This window comes from Geotrypetes seraphini, chromosome 4, assembly GCF_902459505.1.
Source record: "Geotrypetes seraphini chromosome 4, aGeoSer1.1, whole genome shotgun sequence".
Lineage (NCBI taxonomy): Eukaryota > Metazoa > Chordata > Amphibia > Gymnophiona > Dermophiidae > Geotrypetes > Geotrypetes seraphini.
The window spans coordinates 83,008,779-83,027,992 of NC_047087.1; the positions used below are offsets into that span (position 1 = coordinate 83,008,779).

The 19,214-nt window shown below is 43.6% G+C and overlaps 1 protein-coding gene across 1 annotated transcript in view; it reads right to left on the bottom strand.

Moving 5' to 3' along the window:
• Window positions 1–19,214, bottom strand: part of ROBO2 (roundabout guidance receptor 2) — an 884,946-nt gene that overhangs the window by 119,425 nt on the left and 746,307 nt on the right. The window contains 1 exon segment of the mRNA XM_033941714.1: window positions 8,255–8,376. Coding sequence (XP_033797605.1) covers window positions 8,255–8,376 — 122 coding nt within the window.

The window sequence follows — 19,214 nt, forward strand, 5'->3', positions numbered from 1 at the left end:
CTGGTGGCCATCAGGGAATTTGAATAGAGGCGACGGCCAAACTTGTCCAGGGTCCGCCCCTCCCTGCCGGGTGGAACCGCCGCAGAAACCCGTGAGGGCTGTGATTTTTTAAGAGCAGACTCCACCAGAAGAGACTGGTGGGAGAGCTGCGCCTTATCGAACCCTTTAGGGGGAATCGTCCTATACTTCGATTCCATTTTTGAAGGCACAGACGTGACTGTAAGAGGGTTTGACAAGTTCTTCAGCCAGGTCTGCAGAAGGACACTGTTGAGAGGGAGTCTAGGCACCTCTCTAGGAGGAGTGGGAAGGTCCTGTTCCTCCAAAAATTCTTTGGAATACCGAGAACCTACCATCAGGTCAATCCCCAGGGCTTGGGCCATGTCCTGAACAAAGGATGAAAATGAGGACGGCCTAGCCTGGGGAGACGGGGTTCTCGACCGCCCCACCGAGGAGAGGGGGGAGGCCTCATGAGAATAATGAGGATCCCTAACAGATCCCGAATCCCAGGATCCCCTCTCCAAGGCCCTCGAGGGGGAAGGGGAAATTATCCTCCTCGCAGAACCCTTGGGCGAGGACCCCGGGGTCCGTGGGACACTCTCCCATTTCCTCGGCGAGGCGGCACGGGAAGACTTCCCACGAGGTGAGCGGAGGAGCCTCGGGTTGTCGAGGCGCAACTCCGACACCTGCAGCGCCTCGCCCCCGAACGACGAGGAACGATCGCGCCGAGGCGAGCCTCGGGCCCGCTTAGACTTCCTCGATCGGCGCCTCGTCCGAGGTCGCGTCGAGGGCGAGGCGTCCCGGGAAGACCCGGAGGAAGAGGAGGAAAGACGGCGCACTCTGCGCAACTTTTCTTTGGGCCTTACACTCCGCTCAGGAGGTTCCCCCGAGGTCGAGGTCAGGGGCGGGGCCGAGACCGAGGTGAACGGGGCCACAGTACCCGAGACCGAGGTCGCCGAGGCCGGGGCTCCCGAGGTCGAGGGAGCCGAGGCCGGGGCCTCCGAGACCGAAGGCGCCCCGGCCGAGGTCGAGGCCGCCGGAACCGCAGCACGTTGCAATACTTCCAGGGCTCCCGACAGCTCCGATGAGATCAGGGCTCGGAGGAGATCCTGGAAGGCCGGAATCCCCACGAAGGTGGGGAGTTCCGAGTCCGGGGCACACTCCCTGGAGGGCGACCTCGGTCTCGAGTATTCCCTCGGGGTGTGCGACGTCGAGGTCCGATGCGGGGCCGGGGTCGACCCACCCGCCTTGGCCTGAGTCGAGGATGGCTTCTTTGCTGAAGGGGATGGAACAGAGGACTTACCCGAAGCTGGCTTCGCTGACGACGCCTTCGAAGACGAGGGCCGAGGCGAAGCCGAGGCCGAGGTCAAGGCCGGGGCCGAAGCCGAGGCCGACGTCGAGGCCTTAGGCGGCGCGTCGACGGCGAACAATTCAGCCATTCTGGCCTTACGGCGACGGAGGGCCCTGTTTTGGAAAGTAGCACAGCGATCACACGACGCTGTCGGATGTTCGGGCCCAAGACAGACAATGCACCACCGGTGAGGGTCAGTGATGGAAAGTAACCTCTCACACCGGCTGCACTTTTTGAATCCCGTAACAGGACGGGACATCAACGAAGAAAAAGAAGAAGGCCGGGAACGACCGACGTCCCGCGGCCACGGCTTCCGGGAGCCCCCGGAGCCCAACGAAAAACAAAATATATATATATATTTTTTTTTTTTTAAAAGAAAAGAACAGAAAAGAAAGCAGCACCGCGAACTAATTCGATGAAAGAACAAACTAAACGCGGCAGCTAGAAGGCAAAACACTGGAGCTCAGATCCACAGGGCTTTCTTGCTCCGTGGAAAAAATTGAACTGAGGACCACGAGGTGGGATGCGCCCTCTAGTGGGCGAGAAGGCACGCACATGCGTGGTGCAGTGTGCAAACTTGAAACTTCAATCAAGTTTGCTTGAAAAGCTGTCCGCGCTGGGGCTCCGTAGATGACGTCACCCACATGTGAGAATATCATGCCTGCTTGTCCTGGGATAAAAATAGCTTTCTAAGACCATAAAAAACCAAAACCAAAACATTTCTAAACCAGGACTAGTTTGGGGACGTTAAGAACAATTCAAATCAGGCGTTATGAGAGAACCTATGGATCTGGTAAAACATAGAAGGCATGAATTGAAGTTGCAGGGTGGCAGACTTAGGAGAAATGCTAAGAAATTCTTTCTCATGGAGAGGGTGCTGGATGCCTAGAATGCCCTCCCGATAGAGGTAATGTAGAGGGAAAACAGTGACAGAATTCAAGCGTGGAACAAACACAGAGGGTCTTTAATTAGAAAATGAATGGTATAAAACAATCTAAGGCCGGTACTGGGTGTCACGTTTATTGTGATTTGGTTTAGGATAAGCTGGGGAGAGCTTTGATAGAAGCTCCAGTGGTTCATAGACAACCCCGCGAAAGACAAAGGCGCGCGCCGACAACTGAGCGCAAGATGGAGGCGCGCACCGAAGAAAATTACAGTTTTTAGGGGCTCCGACGGGGGATTTTTTGGGGGAGCCCCTCCAGTTTACTTAATAGAGATCGCGCCGGCGTTGTGGGGGGCTTGGGGGGTTGTAACCCTCCACATTTTACTGTAAACTTAACTTTTTCCCTAAAAACAGGGAAAAAGTGAAGTTTTCAGTAAAATGTGGGGGGTTACAACCCCCCACACCCCCAACGCCCCCACAATGCGGCGCGATCTCTATTAAGTAAAGTGGGGGGGTTCCCCCCACGTTCCCCCCGTCAGAGCCATAAAAACAGTAATTTTCTGCGGCGCGCACCTCCGCGCTGCGCTCAATTGTCTGCGCGCGCCTTTGTCCCGGCGTGCTTTTGACCTGACACCGCTCGAGTGACTGGATGGTTAGGATAGGCTGGAGTGGGCTTTAGTGGCAAATCCAGCAGTAGGAACCTAAAGACAGTACCGGGTGTACTTCAATGGTCTATTGCCCATAAATATTAAAGAAAATATAATTTAAACATGAATATATGATGAGTGTGAATGCTGGGAAGACTGGATGGACCGTTCAGGTCTTTATCTGCTGTCATTTATCATGTTACTATTCAACCCTCTAGTAATCTTTTTAGATACATTACTTGGTAGTTGATCGACAATGAGTAACATTTTCATAGCTTTAAGAAGCAGGATAAACACTCAGCAGAAAGCTGAATTTATGAGAACACCACAAAAATGTCTTTTGTCAAATCTGTCACTATTATAAGCCTTACAACATATGCTACAACAACATTAAGCTTCCATTTTGTAAACTTCTCTACATTCGCTTTAAGCAAATTTATACACTGACGGAAAAACATAACTCACAATAATAGCTTGTTAATACTGAAAGAAGCAAGCTGTGTTTTTAAGAAGAACATTAAGCAGCTGTTTCCAGATGAAAGGAGTCTGTAAATCAGGGTAAATTGTTTTTTATCCATGTTTGACTGCCATTAATTAAATGCTTTTCTACGTAAGATTTTGTGAACCCCATGTTTACCACAAAAAAAGTTTGAACTTCTGCGGCATGTCGCATCAAAAACCTCAGACTATACTGAATGACACAGATAACCTATAGTGTAAAAAAAAAAAAAAAAGAGTAAAAATGCACATTTGATTTCTTATTCAACTTGGGCTGAGGGAAGTGTTGATGCTTTATCGATGGTAACAGCCATCAGGCAAGCACCAAGAGGTGGTCAGCTGTCAGTCAGGCAAAGTGCACACGAATTATCTGACTAAATGAAAATTAGATATTCATAAATGTGAGCCTGGATTTGAATTAGGTGGAGGAGGCGGGGGAAGCCGATTAATTTGCTTGTAACTCAGTCAAAAACTTTGGATATCTTTCAGTTTCCAATTACCATTCACACACCATTGCTTCAAGGTCTTTTTTAGTGGATCAGACCTGTTTTTCTCCTACTGCTAGGCAAACCTTCCTCATTTCCTCAAGAAACCACCAGATTTTCTACTTCTGAGGGTCATCCATAGAGGATTTATGCCACAACAGCCTGGGGAGAATAGGGGCCTACAATGCCTAATGAGTGTTGAAGAGATGAAAAGCTGCTTAGCCCATCCCAGGGGATGGCAAGTTCTAAAGCCAGGATTTAGTAATATTACATGAGATGAGAGTTCTAAGAAACAGTCAATTGCATTTTTATACTGGCATATCCATCATTATGAATACTGACTTACTCTTTTCATTCTTGAGTCATCCTAGGTTTTGTGACTTTTGCACAGTAACCAGATTACATATATTAGTCAATAACATTTACATTTCATCACTGTTTTCTAATTTTGTATACTGGATATACATGCATAGCACTGCATAATGTCCATTAATGGCACCTTAAAACAATTAGGGCTTTTTTTTTAAAGGGGTGGTCGGTGGCCAGTGTGTTTTTCTTAAATTCTGGCTGTGACATTAATAAAAAAAACAACTATACTCAGTGGTATTGAATATTTATTTACATACTCACTTCTGTCCGATGGCTATAAACTATACTCTTCAAGAAATTCCTGAAACAGCCCTAACTTCAAACTTACCGTCCTTCCTTACTCCCTCTTCCCGCCACACAGAAACTACATAACCTACTCTTTACCTCTCTAGAAATGACAAATGTTCTTCCATTGTAACCCACCATTTTTATCTCTTTTGTAATCTGCCTTGAATGGCGGAATAAAAATCTCTAATGTAATGTAATAGTGGCTATATTCAGTTACAGATAGCATATAAATAACAGGGCACAGGTTAGCTGGAGAGTGTGGGGGAGTGTGTGGTGCAATGGTTAGAGCCACAGCCTCAGCACCCTGAGGCTGTGGGTTCAAATCCCACACTTCTCTTTGTGACCCTGTGCAAGTCACTTAATCCCCCATTGCCCCAGGCACATTAGATAGAGTGTGAGCCTGCCAGGATAGATAGGGAAAAATGCTTGAGTACCTGAGTGTACACCACTTAGGTTATAAGTGGTATATAAGTACTTAAATAAAATAAATATTGTTCACTCCACTCTTACTCTGCCCCAGCCCCATACAGATAGTGGTGGGATGATTCGATAGATTTCCTGCCTACCACTTTCTATAAACATATTGAAAACCAGACAGACAGTGGATTTATATGAATAAGTACTTAGGTAACTGACCTATACAATCTTAGTCCTCAACAAATGATCTTTAGAACTGTTATTCACTAAATCTGAACTTTGTTTATTCCACTTGATCTGTAATACCTTTTAATCATTGTAAACCGCATAGAACTTCACGGTCCTGCGGTATATAAATTGTTATTATTATTATTATTATTATATACTGGACATCCTTTTAAAAATTAACTCCAATAATAATGCTATAATATCAATACTGACAAAACCACACAGCTTCACTAGCAATATAATGGACTTATACTGTGAATAAAACAAACATTTTCATAAGCTGGCATAGTTGTTATATATCCTTTTCACAAAAGTTTCCACAATGCCCTAATAAGACCAGCGGATACGGGAGATATGTAAAAGGATGAAGCATTTATTTTATTTTTGCTCCCTAAGCTGCTATACATATCCAAACAAGCAGCTAAGCACCAATAAATTAATATATTAACCTATGTGGTTGCATCAGATATTCACAGTATCACACACCCTCCAATTACGGCTGGATGATCACAGCCCTATTAGTTCCAGTCTGAAGGGATTTTTTACTGAATACACTTGTGAATGTAAATCCACCTTTCCTAATCCTCTCAGTGAATTCCCCCGTAGCACTGCCTACAGCAATTCTCCATTTTGACTGCAGTGCTGCTGGGCTTTACTGAGAATCGCTGAATACCCTTACCAGTTTCTTGTTCACTAGCAATGATAGGACTATAATTGCTGAAAATTTAACATGGAAAATACCTTACCAGTTTGGCATGCTCCGAGTCATAGCCTCCTGCTTATTAGCTGTACGTCACTGTGAAATCTACTTGCGGAATAGCACAAGCTCCAGTGTCACTACAACACTGCAGACTTCCTGAACATCAGAGTTCAATCAACAAGAGTCTTGGATTTAAGACCAGATGCAGGATAAACTAGTCCTCCAAGAGCAGATCAATAGATATTGTTATGCAAAAAAATGAAATATTAGTTGCTGGACTCCCCTACCTCCATTCATTCCTCTTAACTTACATAAACCTGCTTCCTCAAGCCAGTGGCGTAGCAAGGGTAGGAAGTGCTCAGGGCGGTGGTGCCCCCTGCACCCTCCTCTCTTCTCCCCATACCTCTTTAAATTGTTGCCAGCGCAAGCAGCTTCTCTGGCCTGCTGGTCACGCAAGCATTGGCTTTCGTTCTGATGTCACTTCCTGGACTTGCGACCTGGAAGTGATTTCAGAGGGGAGCCAGGCCGGCGTGAGCAGCAGGCTGGAAAAGTTGTTTGCGCTGGTGAAGACTTAAAGAGTTGGGGGTGGGAAAGGGAGGGCACGAGCATGGTATGGGGGGGGTGGAGAGGTGCTGGCATCCCCTCAAAGACAGCGCCCGGGGCGGTCAGCCCCCCCCTCCCTCCCCTTACTATACCACTGTCTGAAGCATTGTTACAAGCTATTGTAGAACACTATCAAAATAGAAGGAGGAAGAAAACACAGAAAGATAATTATACAACGGTGGGTGCATAGTTTAAGAGAGTAAGTAGGAACCTATTTAGTCATTATTTTATAAATACAAAGGCACCTAAGGCACTTATTTTCAAAGCATATGGATGTCTCAAAATACTGAAATGGATTTCCATGCAGTAGCATAGTAAGGGGTGGGGGAGAGCAGACCACTCTGGGCGCCGTTTTCGCAGGAGACACTGGTGCCTCTCCTCCTTCCCTCCCCCATCCCTTATAACTCTTTAAATATTCGCCAGCTTGAGCAGCATCTTCTACTTGCTGCTTGCAACGGGGTTGGCTCCATTATGACATCACTTCCTGGAAGCAAGAAGCAAGGCTGAGTTGCTTAATGGTTAGTGCAGTGGACTTTAAACCACGGTACCCAGATTCAAATTCTACTTTAACTTTTTTTGTTTTGTTATTGTGAACCCTCCAGAACAGAAAAAATACTTCCTGTGCCTAAATATAAGCTACTTGCAAGCCTGAAGGCTACTGAAGTGGCATACGTTCAAGTACAGTAGATGTTTTTCTATTCCTGGAGAACTCACAATTGCAAAATAAGGGCACCTTTTACAAAGCCGCAGTAGCAAGTCCCACACAGCAAATGTGATTCAGCCCATTCACTTCCCATAGGCTATGTTGCATTTGCCAGGCCGATACTCACTACCACAGCTTTGTAAAAGGGGCCCTAAAAGAATAAAGTGGGATTTGAACCTGGAACTCTTAGTTTACAGTCCACTGCACTAATCTCTAGGCTGCCCTTCTGCTCCGCATGGATATCTGTGTGGCTATTAAATAAGAACGCTGCTATACAGACATCCATTGTTTTTCCCCCATTCATAATTTGGGCATTCCAGTTTGGGATGTTCCAACATGGATGTCCTTTTGAAAATAGGCATCTGCTACATATTAATCACAGCCTGGTGTGCTTTCGGAATCAGGGATACCGGCACCTAGCAAGGACCCCAAGCACCAGAAATGTAGGCCAGGATTTTACAGACCTAAATTTCTGGCGCCTAGGTTCTTTGCAGAACTGCGGCCAGTGTCACCTAATGATGCCAAAATCCAGTGCTGCCCCTAAACATACACACTTACAGGCTTCAACATCACTAAGTGACACTAGGTGCCAGTCCCGAAGGCCACCTAGCATTGCCAAATTTTTTTAACGAGTTTTTAATTAGTTTTTAATGGTGCAACCAATTATCGCACCAATTAGAACTAATTAAAACTCTTAAGTTAGTCACCGGTAGGTGTGATCTAGTTGTCTGCCGGCGACTAACTTTCGGTGGCTTTTCGAGAATCCAGTCCTAACTGCATATTACACATTAATGGCTTTATCATTAATGTATGATACTACCCAGTCCTACATTTGTAGCACAGCTGCCTTCTCCCATTGCAAGGAACACTGCCTACAATAACCATGGAGGGTTTGCAGCCACCCTAAGTTAACTTTTGCAGTTATTGTGCATTAGCCGAGAAACCAAGATGTGGTTTATTAAATAGAAGTTAACATGTTATAATCCTTACTGAGGCAGAGCACTGCTTTATTAAGAAAAAGAAAGAACTATATGGGCACAAAAACAAGATTAATTCTGCATGCCAGTTAGCTATCAGACACTCACTGTCCACGTGACTTGGATAGAGGTCGGTGTCAATACGACAGGGTTATGCAGTCTGACAATGACATCTCCCAGCTCCTTCTGAACTTGCCTGTGGTCCACACCTTGTGCTGGAGGGCTAATATCTATAAATAAGGATGATGCACAGATGTTAATGAATGGAGTAATTTATCTAATGCTCCCAAGCAAGGGATTTCAAAAAAGTCAATGTAGAGTCTAATAGGCAAATATGAATATTTTTATCCATTGGAATTTGTATGACTCATGTATAATTGCAACTAAAATAATCCTAGGGATTAAAAAAATAAGAAGCTAAGAATGTCAATAAGTTTTCAAAACTTATTTGATATTCATTAAACATCAATCATTTAATCAGAATTCATAAAAAGATAAAGATCCATAAAGAACCTGCTGGCTTCAAAAGTCTCTTTTGTAGATCCTAAAAGGGAGAAACCTAGGTCTGCATTTAGTACTTTGTCATAGTCATTTTGGCACAGTAATACTATATCTAATTATACAGCACAATGCCATGCAATAACAGGATCTTACAAGATGGTTGAGATTACACACATTTATTCTTGCATGGTTTTCATATTATGTGGCAACTTTTGAATATGCAAAGAGAGAAAAGAAATCCAATAAAAATCCACCGCTAAACAATAACAGGCAATTAGATTTTGATTCAGAGGACCTACAATGCACATTGTGAGCAAATCCCCTGCCTTGCACAGAAGATTATGATAACTATTAACTAATCCCTATGGCAGAGCAGGCTGACCACAGGGCAGTAGCCAAATGCCCACAACAGTAGGAGGCCCACTGAACCCTAACCACTATCTAGTTTAATCATCTTTGACAAGTGGTTAGGATCCCATGACCCTTTTGGAGTAGAGGGGTAGCCTAATGGTTAGTGCAGTGGACTTTGATCCTGGCAAACTGGGCTCAATTCCCACTGCAGCTCCTTGTGACCTTGGGAAAGTCGCTTAATCCTCCATTGTCCCTGGTGCAAAATTTAAGATTGTAAGATCACTAGGGACAAGTACCTGCATATACTGTATACTGCACTGTGTATGTCAAGTGGCACTATAGAAATGATTAGAAGTAAGTTTTTGCTCAAGGACCCAGGTCACTGTCAGTCCGCCCCTGCTATATTCTATCATTATTTTCTCCCAGGAGAGTGGTAAACTACACAAAAAAAACTCTATAATCTGGAGTTAAATATATGCTTCACAGAGTATAACCCTGGAATAAAATTAAACATATTGTTTTGCTTACAGTAAAAGGACAGTGCAGATACACTGAGCAGAGCTTCAGTCACTTGGAGGGATATTCATAAGTTATTTCAGAGAATAAATACTGAGAGGCAGTACCACAGAAAAGTGATTAGGATGAAGCTGGCCCTCATTTCCACATAAAGATACTTCCATAGTTAGCAATTTCTTTTCCTGTTCTTTCAAAATCTAAGCAGCATGATTTGTTTTCATTAATGACTGTTTTGTACTATCATGAAATAGGTATTCTCTTGGAGTGTGTTTGTTTGAAAGCCAATAAAATATATCCATTTAGGTTTAAAACAGACATTAATCATGAGCTGCAGTACAGCCTAGACTATTTTCTAGGAGTCTGAGAAGAAAACACGTGGTTGGATTGTGTCTGGCTATATTTTAAAAGCAGGCATGCAGGCTCTGGTATGCCTTATCTATTGTCTAGGACAAGGAAAGGAGAGAAAAACAAAGAAAGCTAACACAACAAATAGAAGGGTCTTTTGCTAAGAGCAAAACTGATATACTGTTTTGTTCTTATTAGAGATGTTCTAGAAATAAGTATAGGGATGGGGCCTCAGGCTCACTACAAGACACAATTACCTCTAAATTCTATGCATGCTAGTTAAAACAGTCTCCCAGAGGAAGTAGTGGAGACAAGAGACTGTGTCTGAATTCAAGAAGGCATGGGATAGGACTGGAATCTCTTAGAGAGAGGAAGAGACAATGTTTACTGCGGATGGGCAGACTAGATGGGCCATTTGGCCTTTATCTGCCATCATGTTTCTAAAACTGTGTGTGCAATTTAATTGAGTAACGAGTCACTTACCCCTTAATTCTATCAAAAGTACTACAAATTGTGCATGCAAATTTGTGTGTGTGCCTAATTTACAAAAGTAATTTAATTGAATGAGCCAATCAGTGCCAATAAGCAAGCAATTATCGGTGCTACTTGATCTTAAAATTTACACCTGTAAATTTGGGCTTGGGATCCGTGTCAAAATTTTACACGCGAGTCAAAAAAGGAGGTGTGGAAATGGGATGACACAAGCAGATCAGGAGCACTTCCTTGGATTTAAACACCTAGTTAGAGAATAAGGGAGATCTGCACTTAATTTAGGCATGAGGAATTATACCACCTTTCAGCTGGTGTAAATGGCTGCGTCTATAGTTAGGTGCATTTCCCAGCACTAAACTCTATTCTAAATACAGCTCATAACTTTGAATGCTGTTTCTGCACTGACTTTTTAGGCAGCATTTATTATAAAATTCAATCCTTAACACCCTTAACAATCAATTTTTGACTCTAATTGGCAACAATTTGAATTTATGCACACATCTTGCTAGGCACTATTGTAAAAAAATAAAAATAAAACGGACATGTTAATTTTTAGCACACAAATGAAAGGGGGGGGGGGGGGTAACCATGGGAGAGGCATGGGCATTCATTTAAGATGTGCATAGTATTTTAGAATTTTGGGAGATCTATGCCTAATTTACATGCAATACCAGGTCAGTTGGTGTAAATCTTCACACCCCAAATTGGGTGTGGATCCCAACACTATTCTCTAAATGGTGCCCAACCATTTTTAGAATAGCGATCTGGGCACAAATTTGAACATCTTTACTGAGTCTGGTCCTTAAATCCCTGATCCCTTTAATCAAAGCTTTTTCTGTGGGATCTAACATTCATTTATGGGGTAATTTTATAAAGCCGTTTCCCCTTGGAAAATGGCTATTTTAAAATTTCTGGGGATATACATGCATAAAAATTGGCACAGAGAAACAGTTCCTCCTTCGATGCAATATACACATGGGATTTCCTTGGAGTATAGTGAGCAGATAAGTAAAGTTGTACAAGATAATTTGTATACTACTAGTAATAGTTCTGGGAGGTGACTCTGTACAGCATTGCGTACATCTGGTAGCACTTTAGAAATAATTAACAGTAGTAGTAGTAATAGTAGTTTATTTTAAAAAGGCTCATTTTCAAAATGTGCATTGGTTCCATGTTTTAAAATCCCCTCCCACATATGTTAACAGAGCCATGCACGTCTTTGCAAAGAAGGTGCTTAGTTCTTACGGTATATTGGTCTCCTTATGAAAAGTTTTTAGCTCTAACCCGTAAACTGTTAATATTACAAAGACACACACCTGTGTTCGCTTGTACTTATCAGCAGCAAAACCTGAAGTGAAATGACTGTTGCAGTAAGATCAAATGATTTTAATTATATAAATGGCATCACTTCATCATAGCTCATGTTATGAAGCCATCTGCTTAACCACTCAATTTGTATTTCAAATTTAATTATTTAAGTTATCTAGAATAGGAGTGCAATACTCTCTGCTAGCAGACAGTAGATTGAATCAATTATTTTTTTTTAATCTTATGAATACAGTAGAGCTAATATATTCCTCAGTAACTTAACCATACCAGAAAACAGAACATCATGAAATGTACCATAAAGGGTCAGATCAAAGGTCTATCAAATCCAGTATACCAGCAGTGTTCCCTCTAAGCGGGCGGGTGTTGTGAGCAAACTTTTTTCACCGTGAGCCAAAAATATCGGGCGCCAGCAAGTTATGAGCCAACTCGCCCGATTCTCCTCTCGCCGCCCTGCCATCTGCCGTACGCCTCTTCCGATCGTGCGCTGTGACGAGAAACGTGTGCGCTGCGATGTAATATTTTGTGCGCCAGCGCACGCCAGCGCAGCTTAGCGGGAACACTGGTTCAAATGGTTTTATTTATTTCCCCAAATTTATTTTTGTTATACGCATTGAAAATATTTGATATTGCGTTTAAATCAAAATCTCAATAAACTTGAAACGAGTGCCCGTGAGATTGTGGGAGGGTTAAATACTCAAAACTTAGAAGTTTTTGCTACGCCAGCTTTCTGGTATCTTTACATACAGTGGCGTACCTAGCATATGTAACATCCGGGGCCCATCATTTTTTGGCACCCCCCCCCATCTGTAAGAAAAACATGATTTTTAGTAACAAACCACACGTCACACATGAGTACCTAGGAAAAGGCAGCATCTTACATATTGCAGTGAGCAGTACATCAATACACCCATTGTAAAACTAAACAAGCCAGACCAGCACAGATCAATCCTACACCGTCAATCCTAACAGAAAACCATGTCTTTCGAACACACAGAACACAGAAAACACCTTCGCCTAGTAAGGAATATGTAATCACAAACTAACCCCTCCCTCTTTTACAAAACTGTAGTGTGGATTTTAGCTACGGAGGTAACAGCTCTGATGCTCATAAAATTCTGAGCATCAGAGCTGCTACCACCAAGGCTGGTGCTAAAAACGCTTCACAGTTTTGTAAAAGGGGGGATAAAATAAAAATACATAGACAAAGGTTAAATTGAACCAGCAAGAAGCTGGACTCTGCATACAATGCTTCACAGAAACAGTGACACATGTCTCCTAAAGCAATAAATAAATAGAAATTTTTTTCTACCTTTGTCTTCTGTGGTTTCTCCTTTCCTCATCTTCTTGTAACTCTCTTCCTTCCATCCACTGTCTGCCGTCTCTCTTCCCCTATATGGCATCTTCTCTCCTTCTATGCCCCTTCCAGAAACTGTATGCCTCCCCCTTCCATCTCTCCTTTCACCCCATTGGTCTGGCATCTCTCTCCTCGCCTTCCCTCTCCCACACCTCTCCTCATAGTCTGGTATCTCCCCTTCCCTGATTCTCTGGCATCTCTCTCCTTTCCTTTTCTTCCATCTTTCGCTCCCCCTCCATGCTCTCACATCTCCCCCTTCCTTTTCCCTTAGACTGGCATACCTTCCTCCTACGCTCCAAGCCCTGGCATCTCCTTTAATTCCCTCCCTCATCTTCCTTCTCCCTCCAGCTGGGTACCGCAACACTCTTCCCTGCAGCTCTGCACTTCCCCACAATTGCCATGCTTCGGTTCCTCTTCTTCCTTCCTTCCTCCCCCCCCCCCCACGGGACCCTGCGGCACCATCAACTCTTACTCCCTCTAATGTCGGCCCTGCAGCTCCAGACTTCCTCGCACCTTCTCCCCTCCCCCTTTGGATCGCTATTATTTTAAATGTTATAGCCGCGGAGCTGTATCCATCAGTGGAGATGTCTAACCTCGGCCTGCCCCGGAACTCTTACTGCAGCAGCCGCCCGTCTAGGCAGGAACAGGAAGTCACTGTTGCAGTAAGAGTTCCGGGGCAGGCCGAGGTTAGACATCTCCACTGATGGATACAGCTCCGCGGCTATAACATTTAAAATAATAGCGATCCAAAGGGGGAGGGGAGAAGGTGCGAGGAAGTCTGGAGCTGCAGGGCCGACATTAGAGGGAGTAAGAGTTGATGGTGCCGCAGGGTCCCGCGGGGGTGGGGGGAGGAAGGAAGGAAGAAGAGGAACCGAAGCATGGCAATTGTGGGGAAGTGCAATCCCCCCAATGCGTCCCCTTACCTTACCGACGCGTGTGTGCGCTGTGAAGAGAAACTTTGCGCTGCGATGTAATATTTTGTGCGTGAGCGCAGGCCAACGCAGCTTAGCGGGAACACTGTATACCAGTGTTCTTCAACCTTTTTACACCTATGGACCGGCGGAAATAAAATAATTATTTCGTGGACCGGCAAACTACTAAGACTGAAATTTTTTTTTAAAAACCATCGCCGCCCCGTCCCCGCAAGCTCGGTCCCACAAACCATCTGATCCCATCCGCACAAGCCTCAAATAGTTATAATTTTATATTGAATTAACTAATATAATAAAGGTACAATCGTATTCTGTGTAGAACAATTTCAATTCAATGTACGTTGTAAATAGTTAAAGCAGGGGTTCATTCACTCAAAACATCACAAAAACAGGACAGTTGACAAAATCATAAATAAACGGAGAAAAATAAACCTCAATTGTGGGTCGCCAGGACTACACAAGTACCAAAGCTCACCACCTCATCACGGGTTTATGAGAGTCAAAAGAGTTCTGAAGCCTTAAAACAAGGCTTCATAACAAAAAAAGAATATATGTTTTTGACACCTCAACATTTCAAAATTCCCATATTCTATCTTCTTCCCAAAATCCACAAAGATACTCAACATCCCCCTGGACGTCCTATAGTCTCGGCTCGAGATTCCCTGTTGGAGAAGACAAGTAAATACATTGACATAAAGCTAAAGGATCACTTGAAGGATATTAAGTCATACATTCAGGACACCACACAGTTTCTTAAAATGCTAAATGACATTGAACCTGATATCTTACAAAATTGTACTTTAGTTACTTTTGACGTCTGCTCGTTATATACGAGCATACCCCAGGATGAAGCCCTTCAAGTTTTGGTCAACTTATGGATTAGGCAATATAACCCTGAGAGTGGGTTTGTACTATTTTTGAAAGAACTAAGTGCCATAGCTTTGAAAAATAATTACTTCATTTTTAATGGAGAACTCTTTAAACAACTTTCTGGCATAGCTATGGGCGCATCGTTTGCCCCAACCATAGCCAATTTATACATGGCGTGGTTTGAGGAGACTTTCATCTATAAACTGATAGGATTTCAATGGGCGTTTAAATGGTGGCGTTTTATAGATGACGTGTTTGTAATTTGGCTAGGAACCCAAGTCCAACTTCAAGAATTCGCTTCAGAGCTAAATCAGTGCCATGAATCCATCAAATTTACTATGTCATCTAGTAAAAACAAAATAAGCTTTTTGGATGTCTGTATACAATTGGACGGGATCCGTTTAACAACATCAGTATTTCGAAAACCAACGGACAGAAATACACTGTTAAGATTTGACAGTATGCATCCAGTACACCTGAAAACCAGTATTCCCTTTGCTCAGTTTTTAAGATATAGGAGAATTTGCAATAGTAAAGAAAATTTTCTCCAAGAAGCAAAGGTACTGGAACAAAGATTAAAATCTAGAAATTATCCAAGATCTATAATTAAGAAAGCAAAGAAAAGAGCGTTATACAATCCCAGAGAAACGTTACTGGATTACAACAAATCTTCTGAGAACAATGAACAATCTGAAATAATTCCCTGCATTATCAAACAGACATGTGCATCTCCACAGATGATTAAGAAATATAAAAAACATCTCCCACTGCTGAAAACACTTCCATGTTTTGCGAATAAAAGATTCATTTTTCCTCAATCCAGAAATAGAAATTTAAGTGATTGGCTGTGTCATACATCTAAAGAAAAATTTATAGAAGAGAATTCAGAATCTACTCTTGGACACAGCCCATGTGGACATTGCATTAATTGTAAAATCATGACCCCGCTCTCGAATTTTATAAATCCTATTGATGGGAAAAATTACATTCTTAAGCATACCTCCACCTGTCAAACAGCTAACGTGATCTACATAATAAAATGCCCATGCGAATTATTCTATGTGGGCCAGACATCACGTAATTTAACTATAAGAATAACTGAACATAAAAGTTGCTTAAACACATGTAAAATGACAGCTCCAATAGTGACTCACTGTATTAATTTTAAACACAAGTTTGAAAACCTTAGATGTTGGGTGGTGGAGAAAGTGATCCCTTCAATGAGACGAGGTGATATAAGAAACCTTTTATGGCAAAAAGAACAACAATGGATAAATCGCCTCCATACTATAGAACCATTAGGTTTAAATTCTGAATATGAGTGGCAGCCCTTTTTATGAATGCAAGGTTCGTTTGTTCGGTCTGGATTGTAGAGTATATGTGGAGCAGTGAGGACTGACCTATGACCCTTCGCGTCTTTGCGTTGACGTCATGACGCCCGACTCGATTCAGTTTTTAAACGAGTCGGGCGCGTATCTCGGTCTGAGGGCCATTTTGAGAGTGCCTGGCCGCCCGTTATACAGCTGACAGCGTGGAGACTACAGTGTTAAATATTCCCCTGAAGTAGCCTGTTCGCAGGCGAAATAGAAGATCTTATCTATCGGGACGAAGATGTTTCTTCAGATGAGTGTTTGACTCTCTTATACATGCTAAGATACATAATTGTTTAGCCACGCTTCTAAACGTTGCTTAGAATTTATCTACAGCTGTAGCTGATTGCCACACATTAGTTAGTTTGGGGCTGTCTCTCTGATTTATAGAAAATTACAGGACGTTTGATTTCAAATCCTTTGAAAATCTTTTGATAAACATTCTGCTGATGCTGAAGTGTGAAAGTAATTTATAACTGTACGGAGTTTTTTTTCATAAACCCGTGATGAGGTGGTGAGCTTTGGTACTTGTGTAGTCCTGGCGACCCACAATTGAGGTTTATTTTTCTCCGTTTATTTATGATTTTGTCAACTGTCCTGTTTTTGTGATGTTTTGAGTGAATGAACCCCTGCTTTAACTATTTACAACGTACATTGAATTGAAATAATTTTATATTGAACATATTTTATTAAAGTATAAAAAGAAACAATATTCTATACAATTGTCATTTTATAAATACAAATAATACAGGGCAAAATCAACAAAACCCCTGTCTCCCCTCCCCTTCACATATATCCCCTCTACTATCAAGAAAACTGAATAAGCCAAATTATTACAGAATGCTACACAAATATCAAGTAACAGAATACCACAGTCACACATGACAGGAATGGTGTTAGGGGAGTGGAACTAGGGCAACTGCCCCCTGGTCAGAGAGAGCCCTAAGCCAGCTGGAAGCTAAAGAAGCACTGCCTGGGCTTTGCACTCCCCAATTATGTCTAGCAAGATACATATTTCAAATCTGATATATTTGAATCACAAGATAGAAATAAAATTATTTTTTCTACCTTTGTCGTCTCTGATTTCTGCTTTCATTGCCTTTTCACTCTCTTCCAGCCAGTGTCTGCCCTAAGAACATAAGAATTGCCACTGCTGGGTCAGGCCAGAGGTCCATCATGACCAGCAGTCCGCTCACGCGGCAGCCCTGTGGTCTAAGACCAGCACCCTAACGGAGACTAGCCCTATCAGCGCACGTTCTTGTTCAGGAACTTGTCTAACTTTGTCTTGAATCCTTGGAGGGTGTTTTCCCCTATAACAGCCTCTGGAAGAGCATTCCAGCTTTCTACCACAGAACTTCCTTACGTTTGTATGGAATCTATCCCCTTTCAACTTTAGAGAGTGCCCTCTCGTTCTCCCTGCCTTAGCTACTAAGTCTATTCCCTTCAGTACCTTGAATGTTTCTATCATGTCCCCTCTCAATCTCCTCTGCTCAAGGGAGAAGAGGCCCAGTTTCTCTAATCTTTTGCTTACGGCAACTCCTCCAGTCCCTTAACCATTTTAGTTGCTCTTCTCTGGATCCTTTCGAGTAGTACCGTGTCCTTCTTCAAGTACCAGTGCTGGACGCAGTACTCCAGGTGAGGGCGTACCATGGCCCGGTACAGCAGCATGATAACCTTCTCTGTCTCTTCAGTCCAGCATCTGCCCCTTCCATTCACTGTCTGTCTTTCCCTGCCATCTCTCCTCCTGCCCCCCCCACCCCCCAATTTGGTCTAGCATCCATCATCTTCCTTCTGTTCCCCTCATGGTCTGGCATCTCTATCCTTCCCTCCCCCCTGTGGTTTTTAGCATATCTCTCTTCTCATTTCCTACACTCAGATCTGATCATTCTCTGCTCTCTCTTCCCTTTTCTTCTCTGGTCTTCCTTCTCTATTTTCTGCCTCCATCTAAATTAAATTTTTTCTTACTATTTAGTCCCGTTTCCCTCTTTTCACTGTGTCTACACACAGCTTGTCACCCCTTTCCCTCACCCCTCCATTATCTTACTATTTTCTTCCCCCTTTATTTATCTCCTCCTTCCATCCAGTATGTGTTCTTTCCCCACTTCCATTCAGCATCTGCTCTCCCCTCTCAACTGACATCCATCTGCCTTCTGCTCTCTCTCCCTTCTTCTCACTTCCATCATATGTCCCCTTCTCTCTCTCTCTCATCTCCTCCATTCCATCATCTGCCCCTTCTCTCTCTCTCTCCCCCCCAACTTCCATCATCTGCCCCCCTTCCCCTCACCTTTGTGGGTCACTTTCTTTCCCCTGAGGGTGGCTCATGTCACAGGGGAAGCTTTGGCCGAGCAGAACCGCTTGATTGACAGTGGAACTTACTTGATTGATGTCGATGCTGGGGCCCGTTGCCGTTTGAAGGAAAAAAAAAAAGGTGGAAAAAAGGAACCTGTAAAGGCGAGAGGAAGGGAAACCTCCAGGACAGCTGCTTTTTGCCCTCCTTCAGCGGCCCAAGAGTTCAGACCAGCAGCGGCAGCTCTGTGTACTTCTAACTTCGGCACAGAGCTGCCCCTAATCAATAGTTTAGCGCGGTTTCATGAGGCAGCCTCGGGGCCTTTGATAGCCGGCCCGCTTCGATGATGCGATGTGGGCCGGCCTAGCAAAGGCCCCGAGGCTGCCTTATGAAACCGCGCTAAACTATTGATTAGGGGCAGCTCTGTGCCGAAGTTAAAAGCATACACAGCTGCCGCTGCTGGTCTGGAGGTGCGGAGACAAGGCAGGAGGCAAACGCGGTGGAAGGCAGGAGTCCCGGCACAGCGACTGCAACAGGAAGTTGCAAGTCAGCTGACGCCGGCCTTTCGTTGCGGCGGGGACCGAATCCTTCGCGGACCGGCAAGATTTTGTTTGCGGACCGGCACCGGTCCGCGGACCGGCGGTTGAAGAACTGTGCAGTATACTGTCTGCTCAGAGATAAGCAGTGATTTCCTCACATGTACATGAATAATTACAGTTTA